Raw genomic sequence first — 20,871 nt, forward strand, 5'->3', positions numbered from 1 at the left:
ATGTAATCTCGTGAAAGAAGTAATTATTATAAAAGGTTTTTACCAGAAAATGCAAAATATTTTAAAACCTGGAAAACAGTTTAAGGGGTAAAACTTGTTTTTTTATTGTCCAATACATAATGTAGTGAGTTGACACCGGGACATGCCGGCCAACAGATCCCGTGGGTGAAATAGTCAATAAAAGCACGTTAAATTAAAACACAGCACTCGAGAGGAACGTCGAAACCGAAAAAACAACATCAGCTCACTCCGGCTTCTCTCGGAGCACTTTGCATATCTTAAAAAAGTGCTCTGCTGAATATTGCCCAAAACATTCCCTCAGACCATCGGGGGGGATACGGTTACATTTAAAGTATGTTTTCTTTACTCATACAAAATGCTCGTTTATTGTGCTTCATGGCCGAGCTGGTTTTACTACTTTCTTACCGTTTCCCATTAGAACTATAAAAACTATTGGGCATCAAATCTGGACTGATTACGATCATCTATGTTGTATCTAAATTAATTCTACTGCTTCCTGGACAGTTTGTGTATGAGGACCTGAAAGACAGAACCGGAGAAAATAAACAAAGAAAGTCACGGTATTTGTTGTTGTTGTTGTTTTGGTTTTATTCGAGATCATTCTCTTTCAATCCATTATAAAATAGCAGTTTAAAAACATTTATTTTTTTACATTTTATTCAGATATTTACATATAAACAAGTGGCTGTGCAAAATGTACAAGATATCGGCAATAAAGTATCACACGCGTGTCTTATTTCCCACGAGTAATAAGACAAACGTGCCCAATTTGAACTGATAAACCTACAAACAGCAAACTTAAAATATATACAGTAATAAAATTTGCCAGGAAAACATTTTCATAAAACGACAACGGTAGAAAGACCAATATTAGTATGTGCGCAAAAAAATACAAAAAACATTATAAAGTGGGTCTTTTTAGAAAAGTGATCTGTCAAAGTGCAGCCGTCGTTCTGCACGTCACGCCCACGTTTACCCCACACTCCTTTATTCATAAATATGAAAAATATCGACATACAACTGAGGAAAATGTGTGTGTGAATCACTGCAATCAATAATATTACTGGGATAAATCTCTCCAACCTCAATTATTTAAAGTTCACATTATATAGCCTATGCGCTACGCAGCCAGGTTACTAAACATGAATAACTTACAATGTCTTTTATCCATTTATCAATCCATATATTTTTCCTATTGGGGCAAAAAAGCAACGCCTGAAATGAGCTCCACATCCATGGCAGTGAACATGGAGGCCAAAAGGAGTCGAAGCGTAACCCGCACATTAACGCACCGGTACGCGGGAAGTCTGCAGCTCTATGGGGGGCATTTATGAGAAGAGAAACGGCGACGCCGCACGATTGTTTTTTCATAAATGTCAATCTTTCGCTATTCTTGGATTTTCGAGATGCGCAGACAAAGAGCTCGCCGCCAGTTTGACACCAGATGCTCTGCAGACTTTAGAAATCTGTGTGTGCCGAGAAAAGAGCGGGAAACTGAGATTACTTTGGAGCGGTTGTTGTTCAGCGCGAAGGACGGTACTGTCCCTTTAAATCGAATTCTACATCGTCAAATCTCAACTCTCGACCAGTGCGGTGTGCTTCAGGGACGATGGACGGGGATGTAAAGCACATGCGTGTCTTTATGAATGTGCTTGAATCTGAATCTGAAGGATGGGATCGTAGCCGTCGCCGTAGCCAGTGAAAACGCCGCCGTGCACACCACCGTGAAGCGCCACTTCCCGTTTCCAAAATCGAGCCCGAGACGAAGCATCGAAGCGCACGTCCGGAGAGAACCGCTGGGTGGACGGCGGTACCGAAGCCGATGGACGCGCTCTAACCCATATGGCTTAATTTGTCAAGAAGGCAACTCAGCAGACGACGAAGGCTCGTCGAGATTAGTTTCTATAAAAATAAAAATAAATCCGCGGGCGTTAAAAACCGGACTTAAAAGGTTCGGTAAAATCAGGTTCTTCGGGTACTCGTGGCTTTTGTTTTTTCTCGGGCGATAAAAAGAGAAAGACGCGGCAGAACGGGTCCGAGCCGCCGCCGCCTCGGGGCGGGGGAGGGGTCATTTGAGGAAGCCTTTGTAGAGCAGCTGCGAGCGGCTGGTCTCCCGCTCGTTCTCCAGGCAGAAGAGCAGGTCCTTGAGGTTGACTCTGGTGATGCGATGTCGCACCAGCTGCCTGGAGCCCGCCGCGTCGGAGCCTCCCGGCTGAGAGGGGTCCGACCCCGAGCCCTGGAAACACATTTAGACTTTTATTGACCCCTTTTTTATTTTTGCTTCTTCGCAGATTGGAAATAATTAAAAAAAACACTCTTCCACAGGGTTCACACACATTCTGACTCATGGATTTCCATGAAGTTGCAGCACATTTCCATGACCTGAACATTTTGTGAAATCTCGGTGAATGCACGATGAGGTGGATTTTTCCCTGAGCTACTGTTGCTATGGCCACCGAACTTTTCAGTGAATGTGCGTTCACTGGCAACGCGAAAATAAGAAACGTTGCGCCGCCAGTATGAGAGCGTACGCCGGCTTATACTGAGCGTCTTTCTTTAAAAAAAATATATCAATTATTTAAAACTCAGCGTAAATGAACATGTGAATATTACAAATGTCCAGGATTTTTTTGGATGACTTATTTGATAAAAAAATAAATTTCAAGGACTTTTCCAGACCTGGAAATAACCATTTACTGGAAATCCACAGTGTGTGTTACTTACCTTTAATGGTTTTTATTGCTTGCTTTTAATGGTGTGTATGACTTACTCTTAATGGTTTTTAATACTTACTTTTCAATGGTATGTTCTTCTTAAATTCAAAATGCTGTACTGTAACTTTGCATTGTGTGTATTTGTCCTATTAATAACAAATATACTATTTGTTATTGTTTTATGTTTTATGTTGTATTCTCTGTCAGGCGACTACAGATGCAAATTAGCTGAAGCTCCACTCTGGTGCATCGAATGGTGACATTTATGTGTTAACTGTACATGGTCCCTTTCAAATAAAGATAATAATAAATAATAATTTGAAAATTCCATGACTTTTCCCGGTTTTCCATGGCCGTAAGAACACTTTTTTTAATGCCATTCGGCTGCGTATTCCTCACCTCTGCACTGGCGCCGCTAACGGGAGAGTCCATTTTCCGCTTTTTTCTGGGGCCGATTGCCGCCAGCGCCGTGAAGTTGGCCTCCCGCTGTCTGATCTGGGCCAGCTCCAGCTGCTGCATCTGGAAAACACGAGCGGCGACGCACAGATGAAGTCCCGCGGGCCCGACTCGCCGTCAAAAACAGAAAGAAAGAAGAGGCGACGGAAAACACGGAAACGCCGTCTACTCGCCTCTTTGGCCTTCTGCTTCAGTCGGAGCTGCTCGGGGTCTTCTTGCCGCGACCGGGACTGCGGTCAGGGAACGGACATTTCAAACATGGTCAATTCATCCAATCCGTTCGTTTTATAAGAGTAGACTCGAGATAAATCATCGAGGTCTGGGTCGTGGAATATGCCTACTACCAACTACGCCATGGCCCTGTTGAGACTCCGCCCACTGTTGAGACTCCGCCCACTCCTCCTCTCTACCTCCATCTGCCTGATGGATCGTGGAGGTCTCCATCGTGGAATATGCCTACTATGAACTATTCATACACTCTGTCATATTCATTGAATGTATTTAAACTCTAAATCTGTCCTTCTGTACACATTACATCTATTGTTCTGTCCATCCTGGAGAGGGATCCTCCTCTGTTGCTCTCCTGAAGGTTTCTTCCCTTTTTTTCCCCCTGAAGGGTTATTTGGGAGTTTTTCCTGATCCAATGTGAGGTCAAAGGTCAGGGATGTCGATGTGTACAGATTGTAAAGCACTCTGAGGCAAATTTGTAATTTGTGAAAATGTGCTATACAAATAAACTGAATTGAATTGAAAAAGACTTTCCTCTTTAATAGTCTTAGAGACCAGGTTTGCTCTGGTCCCGCCCCTAGAGATGCTGCTATAGGCCGACAGGCTGCTGGGGGACGTTTTAGGATACACTGAGCACCTCTCTCCTCTTCTCTCTCTCTCATTATGGATGAATTTTTACATCTCTCCATTGCATATTATTAACTCTGCTTCCTCCCCGGAGTCTTTGCTAGAAGAGGAAATACACACTAGATGACCCGGGGGCCGAGGTGGCGCTCCCTCGTCCTCTCGATGCTCCTTCCCCCGTCGATGACGTCGCTTCCCGCATCGTCACTGCATCGTTTACCTTGGCGGCCTTCAGGAGGATCTCCCTCTCCTGCTCTTCCTTCCGCTGCTTCTCCATCTGGTCCAGCTGCTCGAAGAACCGGAGCTGGGACCGCACGTCGCTGACCTGCTCCCAGCGCGCGTCCTCCTGGATTGGGGCGGACGGAGCGAGGCGGTGAGAAAAGGGCGCAATCGGTGCGAAAGGTGCGGCGCGCGGCTCTAGAAGGAGGAATCGCTCGTCACCTTGAAGGTCGTGTTCTTCTGCAGCGCCACTTGAGACACTTTCTCCAGCAGGCTTTGCAGCCGCTGCTGCGCGGCGTGGGAAATGAAGTTGATGACATCGGCGCCCAGCTCGCCGACGCCAAACTTCTTACCTTGTCGCGACGAGGAGGAGGAGGGGGGGGAGGAGACAAAAAGATTCAGACGGGGCGTCGGACGGCGTCGGCCTTTTTTTTTTTTTAAACGATTCGACGTGTGCGTCTTACCGATCTCCAGAGCTCGCCGGGTGAGCAAAGAGGTGGCGAGGAAGGCCTCGTCCTTACAGGAGCGAGTCACCGTGCCAACGAGCGCAGAGTTGGTTGCTAAGATACGGGCGCTCTCCTCCGACAAGTTGACTCCCGCCATGGAGGCCACGTCGTTGATGTCATCGTCGTCCCTGGAAGAACAATTTTTTTTTTTTACGTGACATGAATCTGACACAATCTACACGCTTTTTTTTGTTAGAGTATAAAACATTAGAAATAACTAACTACAAGAGTTTTAACCCTCCTGTTACCTTTCGGGTCAATTTGACCCCATTCAATGTTTAATGTCGGTGTTCTTTCGGGTCAATTTGACCCCAGGCTGTTTTTCACTGTGTCAAACATAAAGGAAATATCAACTTTTTTATATATTTAAAGTGCTATTTAGGTAGTCAACAAACAAACATAAAGTACCTCACACTTAAACTTGGAAAACAATATTAATTCTAATAATTTTCTGGATGTTTTAATTGCTGGGGTCAAATTGACCCCGAGGGTAAAATATGTCAGTAAATATAAAGGTAACAGGAGGGTTAAACATTGAATGGGGTCAAATTGACCCTAAGGTAACAGGAGGGTTAATTATGGCGCCCGTTGTCTAAACCTGAAGGAAAAAAAAGTACATAAATACAAAGATAATTTATCACGCACCATAATTACCGGATCTGACCAGACAGCTGCACGTATAAAACCATAAGGGCCGCCCATGCATCACAGCATGACACATGCATGTAAGCCTCTATGGCAATTATGTGTAGCATTTTATTTATACCATCTTTTATTTGCTGCTTCCCCCATGCCCCTCCCCCCCCCCCACACACACACACACACACTTCAATCCCCACCTTCCCCTCCAAAGGACCTTTCACTGAAACCGTAATGAAAGCAACAAAGAATCATTGGATGGGTTTAGAGCGACGTGTCGAAGCTCTTATTAGTTATTGAATCAAAACCTCGGTTTAAACCTCCGTGCTGACACCGCTTTAAAAATAAAATAAACCACCGCTTTAAAAATCCTGACACAGTTTCCACATTGATTTTAGAATAATCGTTCGCCAGTCGCAAGCCTCCCCACATGGTCATCCATCAGATTCCTCTCAGGAAGGTGTTTTTTGTTCATGAACCAGCGATTACGTCGTGTGCTTTATGGTTCTGCTGTTTTCTTATTCTACCAACAGCACTGTTATTATCGTTTCATCGACATGTTCCTATTTTTAAACCTCCGCAGTGTCGTCGGCGGCATCGAGAGCTTTTTGAGGTGCTTTTCGTTCGCTTGAAACGAGTAAAGTCAGATTTATTGATTTATTGGAGACGTAAATTCACGGGATATTAATCACTATTTTATGCTCACTAATTCACAGCATTAACCCGTCTATTAGTTACAGCTGTGCGGTCCGACTCCATCGGACACAAGAGCGCTGTAATAAATCCTCTATATCTGTATTCATCGACATCGACAGCTGTCTGCAAGACAAACGGACCTCTCGCTGACATTTAAGATGGACTCTCCTCGTAAATGCAGATAAATGTTCACTTTTACGCGACTGTGACAGTCAAAGGTGTCACTACGATGATGTATTACCCGTAGACGATTAAGCTTATGAGGTCATTAATTACAATAACGACTGCATTAATTAGCTAACGTGTGTGTGTGTGCGCGCGGTAATCAATTCGTCATTAAATAACACGCAGGTGGTAAACTGTGAACAGTCAACAGGATGACATCTAACGGGAGAGTATTCAAATCCACTGTTCAACTGAATCATTTAGATTACGCAATACACTCTGGACACACGTGTGTGTGTGTGTGTGTGTGTGTGTGGTAACAACACACTGAACAACAGCTGTGAAAATAAATAAGCCATATTTGCAGTCTGTATTATTCATACCTGCAAACTCATGAGGGGTGAAAAAGGTGACAACGGGGGGGGGGTGCAGGTGATTTTTTTTTTTGTCACCACACCACATCCACGTTGTTTGAAGCCTCAAAGCTTTTAGAACCACAACTACAGTCATTTTATTGTTCTGACCACAAATCTAAATAATGATAATAAACAGTTTAAGAACAAAAGGTCCTCCGCTCTGACTCAGCCCTATAATGATAGTAATAACAAATATACATGATTGTCATTATATATAATATGGTTAAAGTCATTCATGAACCAACTTCCTTTTGTTTTTCCTGAACAGTCCTCATGGACTTCTCCCTGAATCTGTTCTGTCTCTACCTGTTTGTCACGATACTCATATGATAACTTCTATACATATTACATACCTGCCATAAATATCATGATACCCGATACCAGAATTCAATACCATAAAAACAATATGGTACCATAAATACGAGACTGGTATATGTATCTATAATAGTAATAAATAAAACATCTGTATGGTTCACTTTTTACCAACTTTTTCAACACTTAACAAATGTCAGTAATATTAGTATTAATACAGCCAGATATGAATGAAACTACATGGTTCCATCATAGCATTGATTATACACTATGAGGCCGTTAGTCTCTGACCAGATGATACAGAGTTCATCAGGATGAGCAGCTGGAGAGTTACAGAACTTTACAGACTGAAGCATTTCACTTCTGGCATCTTTTTATTTTTTAAGCTGAAGTCTCTAAAGCTGCGCCACTTCTCTCGTTGTGAGCTGCGCAGCGCAGTGTGCGCAGACAGCTCGACACAGAGCAGCGCGTGCGCTCTGATCGCTCTCTTAATGAAGTATCGATACTAAAAATATGGTAAATCACATCGTGTTTAACGTACGGGTACTTTGGTAGCAAACGCTGTCGACATCTGAACGCTGATTGGCCGAGATGCGACACGTCCATCAAAGATGTTTTATTGCGAAGAGCAACACTTCACACTTTTCTCCGCGTCTCACTGCAATCTCAACGGCAGCGGGCCAGGTGATCCCCCACCCCCCCAAAAAACAAAAACTCTTCGGATCTCAACGATTCACGTGGATGACCTATTTTGAGTTCAAAACGGTGAATTTCACCGAAAGGTGACAAGTTTGCAGGTATGATTATTGGTTTTCCTCTTCTTTTTTTTTGTCGTTACGGCTCTTTTGTCCTAGTTTCCAATAAAATGGACACAAACTTTTCACGGTGCATTTTCCACCGGTTTGTTTGTTTAATTTCTGCAGTGCTTTTCTTTATCTTATTTCCCTCATGCAAAATGCACAATGCCCAACGATGGGGACTTAATCGTATCCCTGCGTTCCACATATTCTAAGAACATTTTGTTTTCACATCCTGAAACTTTAAAAAGAGCGAGAATCCAACTCGACCATCTGTATATGCCGACTGCTGACAAGGGGGCCATATTGAAACGGGGCCCGCTTCTAACTCCTGGAATGCTTTAGAGACCTGTATTTAACCCTCCTGTTACCTTAGGGTCAATTTGACCGCATTCAATGTTTAACCCTCCTGTTACCTTTATATTTACTGACATATTTTACCCTCGGGGTCAATTTGACCCCAGCAATTAAAACCTCCAGAAAATTATTAGAATTAATATTGTTTCCCAAGTTTAAGTGTGAGGTACTTTATGTTTGTTTGTTGACTACCTAAATAGCCATTTAAATATATAAAAAAGTTGATATTTCTTATATGTTTGACACAGTGAAAAACAGCCTGGGTTCAAATTGACCCCAAAGAACACCGACATTAAACATTGAATGGGGTCAAATTGACCCGAAAGGTAACAGGAGGGTTAAGAGACTCTTGAGGATATTCATTTGGATAAATCCCAAACCTGAAGGCTGCCGCTCCTGCTTCCTTCAGCCGGTTCCTCTGAGCCGCGGCGAGAGAGGTCTGACTGACCACTTGCACTCCTCTCGCCCCCGGAGCCAATGTCTGCTTCATGGCTGGATTTAGTGGGGACACACGGGAAACAAGACGCGATCATTGTGGATGATTGATGACAAATAATGAGATGTAATGACGGTTAAAAGTGTGAGCTGAGCGTACGGTGCAAAACGGAATCTAAATGTTTTGCAATTACAGGCAGCCTCCACAAGGTGGCAGCACTTCTGTACTATAAACAGTAATAAATCAGAATCAGACATGCACATGGCTTTATTGGCCATGTGCATGTCATTTATAAATTACAGGATACATATCAAACAGATATTGAAGACAACAGAGTAGCAACATGTATGTACAATATAAAAACAACAACAGTGACAATCTATTGGGGATGTTAGTGCAGAAATAAATAAATGGGGGAAAGATCAAATATAGATGGACTCGGAGGGAACCAAATTGCATATTCAGTTGACCTTATAGAAGAGCAGCAGGTGACCTTGAAACACACACCTGTCGGCAGCTGCTTGACCACCTGCGGATGGCCCACGATGATGCGGCTGTGCGATTGCCCCCTGAGCGTTACCATGGGAGACTGAGCCAGCGTCACCTGTGGCCTCACCATCGTCCCGTGTTGCTGGGCCACCATCTGTGCACACCGGGAGACATGGCAATGAGAAACGGAACAATAGCAGACGAGAAGAGACGTCGCGTGAGATGCAGTCGCTGCCGAGACACCTGTTTACTGGGAGGCGTCTGACTGACGCTGATAACCGTGGTTTTGGGCACGGCGGCGGCCGGAGCGGCGAGAGGCGGCCGCTGCATCACGGCGGTGAGGGCGGTGGAGGCGGCGGCCGCCGTGGTGCTGGGCAGAGGCAGCAGGCTCTGCTGGATGAAGGCCTCTGGGTCAGGGGTCATCTGACGCAGTGCGGGGAGACTCCTCTGCAGGCACACACGGGAAGTGAATAAACGGTTTACACACACGGGATAGATGTGTTGTCATGGTGTCACGGCCGAGGCCTGCGTCTAAAGGGTAACCGTTTGTTAAGCGACATATGTATATGTATGTGTGTGTATATATATTTATATGGGTGTGTGAATTTGTATGCATGTGTATATGTTTATGTATATATATATATAGGTATATGTATATGGTTCTCTAAAATACGTATTTTCATGAAAGCATAGGTTAGGGCACTTATAAGCTTGATAGCTTCAGCCTTGACCCTTTCGGTCGGCCACTTTCTTCTTTTGTTGAAATTTTGATTTTTGTATAGTATTGCTGATCGAGATAAACTAAACTAAACAACAACAACAAAAACATAAAACACAGGTAGCGATGCAGAAGAGCAGGTTAAAGCCTGGTGGAGAGCAGAGTGGCGAGGTCAACCCAAGACATTGATTTTAATGTATACGTTCAAAAGTTTGGGGTCACTTAGAAAATAAGGAAAAAAATTAGAAATGTTTTTTTTCAATGAAGATAAAATTAAATTAATCATAAATACTCTCTCTACATAGTTAATGTGTAGATGACTATTCTCTGGTGTTTAATGAAGTCTCTACAGAGGTGTGTAGAGGCCCATCTCCAGTTTTTTAGTGGTTCATTGTGTTATCTAACGGAGGGGTAGAAAACCCTTGAAAACCCTTTTTATGTGAGCGCAGCTGAAAACAGTTATGCTGCTGAGAGAAGCTGTAACACTGGCCTTCCTTTAAGCGTCAAGTTTAAAGAACAACATTAATATTTACAATAAAAATCATTATTTCTAACCATGTCAATGTCTTGACTATATTTTATATTCATTTTGCAATTCATTTGATAAATAAAAGTGTGCGTTTTCATGGAAAACACTAAATTGTCTGGGTGATGCCAAACTTTTGAACGGTGGTGTACGTGTCAGTGAAATGGAGCACGGGGAACCTGTCAGACAAGTACGGAATTTGCATATATATTTGAAAGTGTATGTATGTATGCATACATATATGTATGTGTGCGTCAGTGAAATGGAGCACGGGGAACAAGATGTCTGATCTCACCTTCAGGAAAGGCACGAGGTACGGCTGTGGTGAGGAGTTGAGCTCCCGGTACAACCTGCTGGTAAAATCTTCGGGATCTATCTTCGCTTCCTGTTGCGCAATAAAAACACAGAGGATGGATCAGAAAAACCACGCCCCCCCCCCTCCCCTCCCCAATCCAAAGAAATTAAAGTGCAGAAATCAACCTGAAGGAGTCACAGAATAAGGTAAGACGCTGAGGACATCCAAGATTTTGGATGGGGAGACAATGATAGCAAAAAGAAGGATTAAAGAGATGGAGAGAAATGTACCAGCAGGTTCTTGACCAGCTCCTTGACGTTGGCCGCCGTCTCGGAGGACTGTTTGCCGCCGGACGCCAACTTGATCAGCGTGGACAGAAAGTTTCGACACTTTTTTACATTCTCCAGCGTCTCCTGCGAGCACAGAACACACCGATGGCATTTGTTCCTTCGACAGCCGAAAACGTGGAGCATGACACGAAAAAAATATTGTTAAAAACACAACGTTCAAGTGACTAAGCAGCTGTGCAAAAAAAGAAGAAAAGAAGACAAAAGCATTCAAGGTTAGTACTTCTCTCTTACAGCTGAGACAGCTGTTGGAGCGACGGCCCTCTGCGTGACTGCAGCCCCGGGCTGCATCGGGGTGGGCGTGCCCAGCGGCTGACCCGGGGCGGTGGCGGTCCCTCCCAGCATGATGGTGTTCTACACGAGTCAACGCCGTCGCGAGATGAGAGGCGGGAGAGTGACACGGTCAGAATAACACTTTTGACATGTCTGGACTCAGCACATTCACTTTTAGATTTATTTTTTTACCCTCTGTGCTTTATCTTTCCAGCATATTTAATCAGGGTTCTTACACATTTTGACCAATGGATTTCCGTGACTTTTCCATGACTTTAAAACACATTTCCATGACCAAACTGAAATCTCGGTATAAACATTAATAATATAGAAACATTTTGCGTATTGAGAGCGTATGCCGGCTTATATTTTGAGTGTCTTTCTTTTAACCCTCCTGTTACCTTTCGGGTCAATTTGACCCCATTCAATGTTTAATGTCGGTGTTCTTTGGGGTCAATTTGACCCCAGGCTGTTTTTCACTGTGTCAAACATATAAGAAATATCAACTTTTTTATATATTTAAAGGGCTATTTAGGTAGTCAACAAACAAACATAAAGTACCTCACACTTAAACTTGGGAAACAATATTAATTCTAATAATTTTCTGGAGGTTTTAATTGCTGGGGTCAAATTGACCCCGAGGGTAAAATATGTCAGTAAATGTAACAGGAGGGTTAAAAACATATTCATTATTTCAAACTCGGCGTAAATGAACATGTGATTATAACACATTTCCATGAGTTTTCCCAAACTTTTATGATTTAAGTTTTTTCCATGACTTTTCCAGGCCTGGAAATGACCATTTTAAAATTCCATGACTTTTACAGGTTTTCCAAGAGGTTCAGCAAAAAATTGATTATGGGGAATCCCATGGCAACCTGAACAAGCACAACAGATGAGCACAACCAGAGAGGCTTTTAAAGCGTAGAATATTTTTGTATAAGCTTTCCCCAAAACACAGAAATTAGAAACAAAGGCGCTGGCCCTGATGTACAAGCTCATCGTTTCATGAGGGGGGAAAACGAGATGATCATTCTAACTATGACACTATTGAGCGTTTCGGGACCGCAGTCAGTCCCAAACCTCACATCAACGTTCTCATTCTAGGAAGTGAGGCCCAATATCCCCTGTGGGACATGGGACAGCTGCAGAGACGTTCACAGCAGGTGGACAAAGATCGGACCAACAAGTGTGCATTCCAGGAGGAGTACAAATATGGATATGCATTTAAAACAACAAGCTTCTTCAAACAGGGTTTCCGCGTTTTTTTGGGGGGCGGGTGATTCTTCCGGATCTAGTCAGCACATTTTCAGTGACGATCTAGCTGGTATGTTCTTCTCTATGCGGAAGGAAGTCTGAAAAGCTGATCCGTAATCATACAAAAATATAATAATAACTAGAATGGGCACTCGGTAGAGCGCATACCTTCGCATATCACAAGATTGGGCATTGAATTATGAACATTTTGGCATTAGTTGCATGCCAATTGGATAGAAATTGACCGCGCTATGGTAAAAAGAAGATTTTGACCTTTTCATGACCTTGAGCTTGACCCAATCGATCCCAAAATCTAATCAAATGGTCCCAGGATAATAACCAATCATCCCACCAAATTTCATGCGATTTGGTTTAATACTTTTTGAGTTATGCGAGTAACACGCATACAAATAAATAAATACACGGCGATCAAAACATAACATTCCGCATTTTCAATGCGAAGGTAATAAAAACTACCAGTTACCAGCCATCAGTGACTCATATTTATATATGGTGGATGACATCATTCAAGATTATTCAGTCATCCAGCCTACATGTGCTACCATGTGACGTGACTTGATGACGTGACCCCCACAGCCCATTGAAAAACACTCTCCGTCCATAAACTACCATTCGCTTAAAACTTATTTCAGAGAACCATATACATATACCTATATATATACATAAACATATATACATATACACATGTACATACAACATCTTTTATGTCTGCGGCTAAATTAAACCAAAACGTCTCGCTTCGAAAATTGAAACATGCGACCCCAATCAACAGCACGTTTCACACAGAGGAATCGAGTTTGTGTGTGTGTGTGTGTGTGTGTGTGTGTGTTACCTGCTGTACCGGAGGCCTCTGCAATGTGGTGGTGGCCGTCACAGTGGTCTGGACGGTGGAGCCCTGTTTAATAATGGTGGTGGGGGTCACCGGACGAGTCAGCAGCGACGCGCCTGGAGCCTGCAGAACGGCAGCGGACGTGAGAGGAGGAGTTACACGTGGGACACCAGAGGAATAATTCACGATGTGCTACTCAGTTCTTTTCTCTCTCTCTCCCCGATAAAAACTTATTTTGAGTTACATAATTAATTAATTAATTAGTTTTTACGGAAAAGCTAATTTGACAATTTTTACACTTTCAGTATTTCTTCCATTTTTTTCCACGCAAAACTAAACGAAATGAAATCACTCAGAATCATTTTAATTGGTCGTTTGTCATGCGGGAAAAGTAACCAAAATGTAATTCAAACAAACTGTATTATATAGAATGTATCCGATCGAATCGTGTGCTTCTTTGCAATTTGTCCCCCAAAAAAAAGTCCTATCCGACAGTAACATAGTTATTATTGTATACAACAATGTTCCGAACGTTACTTGTGACACTGAAACCTTCGTCAAACGACGACATCAGCGAGCCCCGTTCATCCTGGTACCTGATGCGAAGTGATCTGGACGGGTGGAGTGCTGGTGGGGGCCGCGGGTCGTGGTGTCATGGCGCTCTGGGACTGCGACTGAGCCTGCATCTGAGCCAAGGTCTGCTGGTGAATCACCAGCAGCTGCCCACTCTCACTGCGAACCAGGACCATGCCTGCAACAGGCAAATGACGTCAGGGCTTTTTTTCTGTCCTGGTCAGTCTCACTAATATAATGTGTGTGAGGACACAAATGAGCCTAAAACACGGTGCCACGAATACAAACAAATGTAAGACGCAACACACAATATAAACGTGATTAGATGTCGACTGTACAACAGTCAAACGTTCTTTTTTTTTCTTCCGCTGAGGCGAGTGTATTTGTACGCACTGCTGCCTGGTGTTTTTGCATGCCCATTTTCCAGGAGCTAACTTCCATACCTTTATATTACTATCCAAGCTTACCGTGTGCCAAAGAAACCCAAATGAATGTACTGCAGAGGGTTCAAATGCACATCTACCAGTGTAAAACCTTGGAGTGAGTATCTCAGATAAGGGACACCAGTCTAACAATTAACCTTTGCACACACACACACACTCACACACACACACACACACACACACACACGCTTTGTATCAATAAATAGATTGCAAGACAGCGTGTCTGTTGTCATCTGTGTGTGCACGTCCTTAAAAAGAACAAGGTGTCATATATGGTCTATTGACTGAGAATACGTGCACAAATAAAATGTTTAAAAGTTTCTGGTGAAGTCAAGAGGCGACACGGTGTCACATCTAAACGTCCCGGTGCTCTTCAGTCCACTTACCTGGAGGCAGCTGGATGTTCTGGATGTTCGGGGCGCTCGGTTGCGCCTGCGCGAGCCGAGGGGCCAGCACCTGCGGAGCGATGGCTCGTATTCCTCCGGGAGGCGTGACGGTGGCGACGGTGGCGGCGATGGGCGACGGCACCGAAGTCCTTAAGTTCTGCAGCACGGTCGGGCTCCGGGTGACCGAAGCCACGACGTGCGCACCGGTTTGCGTGATAGTTTTCGCGGGGTCGGGTTTGTGCGCCAGCGAGCCAGCCGCGCAGGTAACACCGACGGCGGGCGGGGTTTGCATAGGTGGCCTCACGAGCGTGACGGTGGGCACACTTTTCACGGACGAAATCGCAGCGTCCGGCGACGTCCTGACGATGGCACTTGGTGTTGCGGTTAAAACCGTCTCGCTCCCTTTGCTCAGGGAAACGGGTCCGTTGTTAATCGGCGTGGCGGCCGGCTGCGATTTGTTGTTGTTGTTGTTGTTCCCGCCGCCTCCGGTGATGTGACAGTTCATCACCACGGCACTTCCATTCAAAGTTTGAACGTTGACAGTTCCGGGTTTCCCGACGCCGGACACCACCGGGACGACTCCGCCGGCTGCGCCCGGCTTGGGCTCACTCTGGGCGGCTGTCATGCTCGAAGTGTTCCCGGCTGCTCCGTCCACGGTGAATCCACCTCCTTGCACTCCTGCGGAAAACACGTGAAAAACAAGGGGCGGTTGTCGAGCCGACTCGCGATAGTTTTGGGAAACGCACAAGTTAGCTACAACCAAAATAAATAAAATAATCAGTTGATCGAAATGTAGCTTGTGTTAGCTAACCAGAGTGGGTAAGCTATCTTACCTGCTTTCGCGAGCTCTTGTTGTGAAAGTCCCATTTTGCTGCCGTGATCATTGGAGCTACCGACGTGATTCGCTGCCGGCGGGACGTCAGCGGTGGCGTTGACGTGCCTCGCTCCGGTTAGTTCGGACTCGAGAGATCCGACGAGATCACTCACTACTTTTTCGTCCACCTCTGTGTTGAAGAAAACATCGTCCAGCAAATCGGAGCCCGCCGCCATCTTTGCCCAGCTGCGCTCTCCCGTGAGACGCATGCGCGGATTGGATGCGTCCTCGGTGACGCGGCCCCCGCCGAGCGCTGTGATTGGCCCTTTCGAGGGAAACTAAAGCTCGCGACAAATGGTCGGGAGCTGCGAGTGTGCGAGTGCCAGCAGCGCCGTCTGAAAACCACGATACGGCTCACGGAGCTGCCTCCGATGGGACTTAATCACATCAAGGAGACTCTCAAAGAGAGCATTTGTACTGTAAAACACACCGTTACAGATTCATACACAGTATCGAAGCATTTATATATATATTTGGCTTTAATTTAGAGGATTCCAAATGGCTGCGTTGTTGCTATTATTCAGAGCTTAACATTGCTGCTTCACACAGCAGCAATGCTCAGCAGGCTCTGGTGGATGATGTCAAATTATTGAGTGCGCAGATCAATCATTACCCTTTCACATAGTTATTTTCCAGCGTTACGCTCCGCCCACCTTATTATTTTATTATTTCAAATGTTGTTAAAATAATCGTCAAAACAAACGTACCCCCTAAATAAATCGTACAAATAACCACAACAGTTAGTCATGCTAAATATCAAACTTCATGAGTCATAAATGAAAAGTCATGTGAAACTGAAAAGTGTATCGACGGTAATCACCCAGGTGCGTACAAATCTCCATCAGTGGGCGTGGTTTAAAGTCAGCCGTGGTCGCATATAAATCATTTCCGGTCGCTCTGTTGTTAGTAATGCTGCCACCTGAGTTCTTGTAGAAATTTGCAAACGATTGCCGTGAACCCGCTACAGACATGAGTTTATCAAAGCCCTACATTGGCTGTAAAATATGGTTGCTTTCAAAAGCTCTAAATCGTTATGAGGGGATTTTGTACACAATTGATAAGGTGAACTCCACAGTAGTGTTGGCAAAAGGTGAGTGGTGTGGGCCTCTGTTTGGTCGCCTGTCTGCATGTCCACAAATAACACGTTTTCCTCAAGTTCTCCCATGCATTTTTCTTTTCACAAGTTAAGTGTTTTGGAACCGAGGGACGGCCCACCGACAGACCGACGCCACCCAAAGAGGATATCTATGAGTACATCACTTTCCGGGGAAGTGATATTAAGGATATCACACTGTGTGAACCTCCAAAATCTCACCACGGCCGACCACTGGATCCCGCAAAAGTACAGGTATACAAAAAATACTGCATGGCTCGCGTGTAAAAAATGTTTTTAAAAGAGGACAAGGTATGTGAAGACTCAGCTGATGTGTGTTAAATTGTTTTAACTTGTTTTGTTCAGTCAGCCAGTGTAGGCTCCCCAGGTGTGTACTCAGCTCTTGGACCATCTAGCCCCCTTAGGATGCCTGCCTACAACCAGCTGGGTGCCAGCTCTCTGCTTAACCAACAGTATGCTGCAGCGCTTGGCCTTGGTAAGTCAATGAAGACACATTTTTTTGGTCAATAAACCCTTTTGTGATGCTGAATGCCTTTTAAAAAAATATTTATTGTTTAAATGGATTGTTTCCACACTTCAGTATTTTTTTATTTCTCCATGCAGGGTCTGTACTTCCTGGTGTACACGTCAGAAGGGTCCCAATGGTGGAAAAGGCGGTTCAAACCCTCCATGTGGTTGGATTCCGGCAGATGGGAGGCTCTGCTGCGTCCCAGGAGCGGCCGCTGCAGTGGGAGAGAAGGAGGCTCATGCAGAGGCCCAGAGAAGAGAGTCCCCTGGCCAGAAAGAGCCCCGCAGAGGGCAGTAAGCACACAAAAATAAAATGCTAAGTTCACTCATGTACCGAAAAAAAGAGTCTCTCAATAAATCTATCTTGTAACTCTGTCCGGGTGGGAGGGGTTTCAGGAAATGTCCAGCTGTGAGTAAATGTTTTTAATTTCAAGTGAATTCCGGCCCAGGTGTACCCAATGCTCAGCAGGAAACTCGGCAGCAGATTTATGAAAACAAGCCGCCACCTAGAAAGAGAGGTAAATGTAAATAATTTAATTTTCTGGATCCAATAGACAAAGTCCTGATTAACATTAAGTGCTTTTTTGTCATTTAAAAAAAATCAAACTTAGGAGCTCGGCGGCGCAGAAACCGTAGTAGAGGCCAGCTGATGGCGGCCCACGTTCCATCTGCCAGCCTTAAGTTTGACACCGACTTTGATTTTGATTCCTCAAATGCACAGTTTATTAAGGAGGAGCTGGAGAGGGAGGTGCGGGTCAGGATGAAAGGTGGGTTCATCGGCTCACGTGATCGCGAATGAGAAGTGGGTCTGCTTTTTTTTGGACACTAGCTCAACCTTCTTTTTTTTTTTTTTTTTTTTTTTTAGAAGCCCACATGGACAGTTTAAACTTTACTGTGACATGCACTTATTTAAACCTCTCAAACTATAGCTATTGGCTCAGCAAGACAGACAGCTTCTGGCACCAGAATGTGGACTCAAGTGTCTGTGTTGACCGTGACGCGATTTTAGTTTAGTCTTTTCTATAAAAGTGCCTTTCATTATAACCGGAAACAAACTTTTAAACAGGAATAGATGTGAGACTTCAAAAGGTCAGATTTGCGACTGCTCCGTTGGAGATGTCTTTCATCATTCAGGATTTGGGATGGATAAAACATGAGTTGAACATCCTCTAATGTGCCTTTTTTCTTTAAAAAAATTACTTTGTTTGATTTTCCATCCCAGTTTACTTTGCGTGCATGTCTCTGTCCGCAGATGGGAAAGACGAAAAGGAAAATGAAAAGCAGGAATTGCTCTCGACTGCAACGGGCGACGATCCCTTTGGCCCCAAATGCTACTACAACAAAGCAAAGTCTTTCTTCGACAACATCTCGTCCGATAATAAGTTCAGGTAAACCCTTCGGTCATCCTCAAAATACAAACCTCCGTCTTCTCCTGGATGTTGAGCTACAGGCTGTGTGTCCACCAACGGTTTCAGGCTAACGTGGTCCGAGGAGCGGAAGCGCAACCTGGAGACTTTCGGGGTCCCTGGACGGTTCCTGAGGGGCCAAGGCTACAGGGGTGGCTATACTGGACTCAGAGGTCGGGGCACGAGTCGGATTGAATCCCCTTGCAGAACCAGGAGCACAGCTGGAGAGACTCTTCCCCAACGCCTACCCCAACGCAACCGTCTGATTGAATCTCCTTATAGAACCAGGAGCACAGTTGGAGAGGCCCTTCCCCAACGCCTACCCAAACGCACCAGTCTGATTGAATCTCCTTATAGAACCAGGAGCACAGTTGGAGAGGCCCTTCCCCAACGCACCAGTCTGATTGAATCTCCTTATAGAACCAGGAGCACAGTTGGAGAGGCCCTTCCCCAACGCCTACCCAAACGCACCAGTCTGATTGAATCTCCTTGTAGAACCAGGAGCACAGTTGGAGAGGCCCTTCCCCAACGCCTACCCCAACGCACCAGTCTGATTGAATCTCCTTATAGAATCAGGAGCACAGTTGGAGAGGCCCTTCCCCAACGCCTACCCAAACGCACCAGTCTGATTGAATCTCCTTACAGAACCAGGAGCACAGTTGGAGAGGCCCTTCCCCAACGCCTACCCCAACGCAACCGTCTGATTGAATCTCCTTATAGAATCAGGAGCACAGCTGGAGAGGCCCTTCCCCAACGCACCAGTCTGATTGAATCTCCTTATAGAACCAGGAGCACAGTTGGAGAGGCCCTTCCCCAACGCCTACCCCAACGCACCAGTCTGATTGAATCTCCTTATAGAATCAGGAGCACAGCTGGAGAGGCCCTTCCCCAACGCACCAGTCTGATTGAATCTCCTAAAAGAACCAGGAGCACAGCTGGAGAGGCCCTTCCCCAATGTCGTGCGTATGTGTAAGAAATGGGAATGCTGCCCACTATGATGGTCAGCCAAAGGAGCTCTGTCGCATATGAGGTGTTTTGTTCCGCCCCATATTGCCAGGATTGTGTTTATTTTGTCATTTGGCCCCATTTTAAATATGGATGTGTGCCTCACTAAATGGTCCAATTGGGTTGCCCCTCACAATGTTGGCCTGAAGATATTTTCTTTTTGTTTTACCATTCAATTAAATGGGGGGGGGGGAGAGATGTTATGTTTTTGTTTTCTGCTATATTTGGAAGATTTTCCCTCCCAAATGTTTATTGATTTCTTGTTTAAATTGAATAATAAAATAGCTGGCTTTGCCTCTTGGGCGAGCATTTATAAAAATGTTTAACTATGAATATTCACCTGATATGTATTTAAAGGCTGAAACTTGTGCTTTGTATTGTCGTTATTGAAGCAACAAGAGATCGATGTAAGTAAATAAAATGCTCTTTTGAGGATGGTTCACATTATATTGTCGTTGTGTGCTTTAAACATGTGATGCTTGGGTTGATCTGTCTTAGTTGTAACAAAGTACATTTGCCTTTTTGAGCTACATGTGCTTACTTGAATTTCCATTGTGTTTCTTCTTATCCGCTACATTTCACAGGAGACGGTTGTACTGTTGTCCGATGGCTTTACTTGGGCGTGCTAGTTACCGTTTAAATTACAATTATTTTTAATAGCAGTCTAATGACCATGTTCCTTATCGGTTGAAGTTTTAAAAAGTGCTAGGAGCATTTCCATCATCTCAATATAGCGGCAGATGAGCCTATACGTCTCGCAGCAAAGGCTAATATCTTCCAAAAATTCTGACACTAAAACTTCCTATTTTTTCTATACTAAACTGGAGAAAATTAACCAAGAGACAATCTTGCAAGATCTGGCACATTTTTAAACGGGTGCACAAAATTAACAGGCTTTTTATATATGTTTAGGCTAAGTAAATGCTTGTGTGTGTGCGTATATATTACATTTATGTAAACATTTCCTTTAATTAAACACGTTTTTTGTTTTGTCAAACTGCAATATCACAAACGACATAACTTGTATGTGGGTCGCTTGAAAAAAAATAGGTTTATGTATCAAACATGAACGTGACGTCATCATGGAGCCCCCTTTTTTTTTTTTTTTTTTTTTGGAGGTGCTAAAAACAACAACTTGTGGACTGATTGGCTTTCATGAATCAGAGGACACTCCGTCTACAGAGGAAGTGGCAGCTACTCACTGCCCGGGCTGTACCAACAA

The 20,871-nt window shown here is 44.4% G+C and overlaps 2 protein-coding genes across 4 annotated transcripts; one reads left to right on the plus strand and one right to left on the minus strand.

The window, feature by feature from the left end:
* Positions 1 to 582: 582 nt before the first annotated feature.
* Positions 583 to 15,833, minus strand: taf4a (TAF4A RNA polymerase II, TATA box binding protein (TBP)-associated factor). Of its 3 annotated transcripts, XM_056422345.1 has the most exons (16): positions 15,577 to 15,833; positions 14,744 to 15,421; positions 13,938 to 14,092; positions 13,345 to 13,464; positions 11,196 to 11,315; positions 10,905 to 11,027; positions 10,615 to 10,704; positions 9,319 to 9,522; positions 9,094 to 9,229; positions 8,531 to 8,642; positions 4,727 to 4,896; positions 4,485 to 4,615; positions 4,264 to 4,389; positions 3,365 to 3,421; positions 3,135 to 3,254; positions 2,008 to 2,257 (listed from the first exon to the last, which is right to left on the minus strand). In XM_056422345.1, exons 1-16 carry the CDS (start codon positions 15,824 to 15,826, stop codon positions 2,090 to 2,092), a joined length of 2,760 nt encoding a protein of 919 aa, XP_056278320.1. In that variant the 5' UTR covers positions 15,827 to 15,833; the 3' UTR covers positions 2,008 to 2,089. The 3 variants fall into 3 exon arrangements, with proteins under 3 accessions (XP_056278318.1, XP_056278320.1, XP_056278319.1); XM_056422343.1 differs by having other exon boundaries at positions 583 to 2,257; positions 3,135 to 3,421; positions 15,577 to 15,808; XM_056422344.1 differs by having other exon boundaries at positions 4,485 to 4,896; positions 15,577 to 15,808.
* A 14-nt stretch (positions 15,834 to 15,847) lies between these two features.
* On the plus strand, positions 15,848 to 20,096 carry lsm14b (LSM family member 14B). The gene is made up of 8 exons (XM_056422347.1): positions 15,848 to 16,707; positions 16,802 to 16,965; positions 17,077 to 17,206; positions 17,335 to 17,532; positions 17,688 to 17,756; positions 17,850 to 18,005; positions 18,491 to 18,626; positions 18,714 to 20,096. The coding sequence occupies exons 1-8, from the start codon at positions 16,587 to 16,589 to the stop codon at positions 19,615 to 19,617; spliced, it is 1,878 nt and encodes a 625-aa protein (XP_056278322.1). The 5' UTR covers positions 15,848 to 16,586; the 3' UTR covers positions 19,618 to 20,096.
* The last annotated feature ends 775 nt before the right edge of the window (positions 20,097 to 20,871 follow it).

The sequence above is a fragment of the Pseudoliparis swirei genome, chromosome 9 (genome assembly GCF_029220125.1).
Source record: "Pseudoliparis swirei isolate HS2019 ecotype Mariana Trench chromosome 9, NWPU_hadal_v1, whole genome shotgun sequence".
Taxonomy (NCBI): domain Eukaryota; kingdom Metazoa; phylum Chordata; class Actinopteri; order Perciformes; family Liparidae; genus Pseudoliparis; species Pseudoliparis swirei.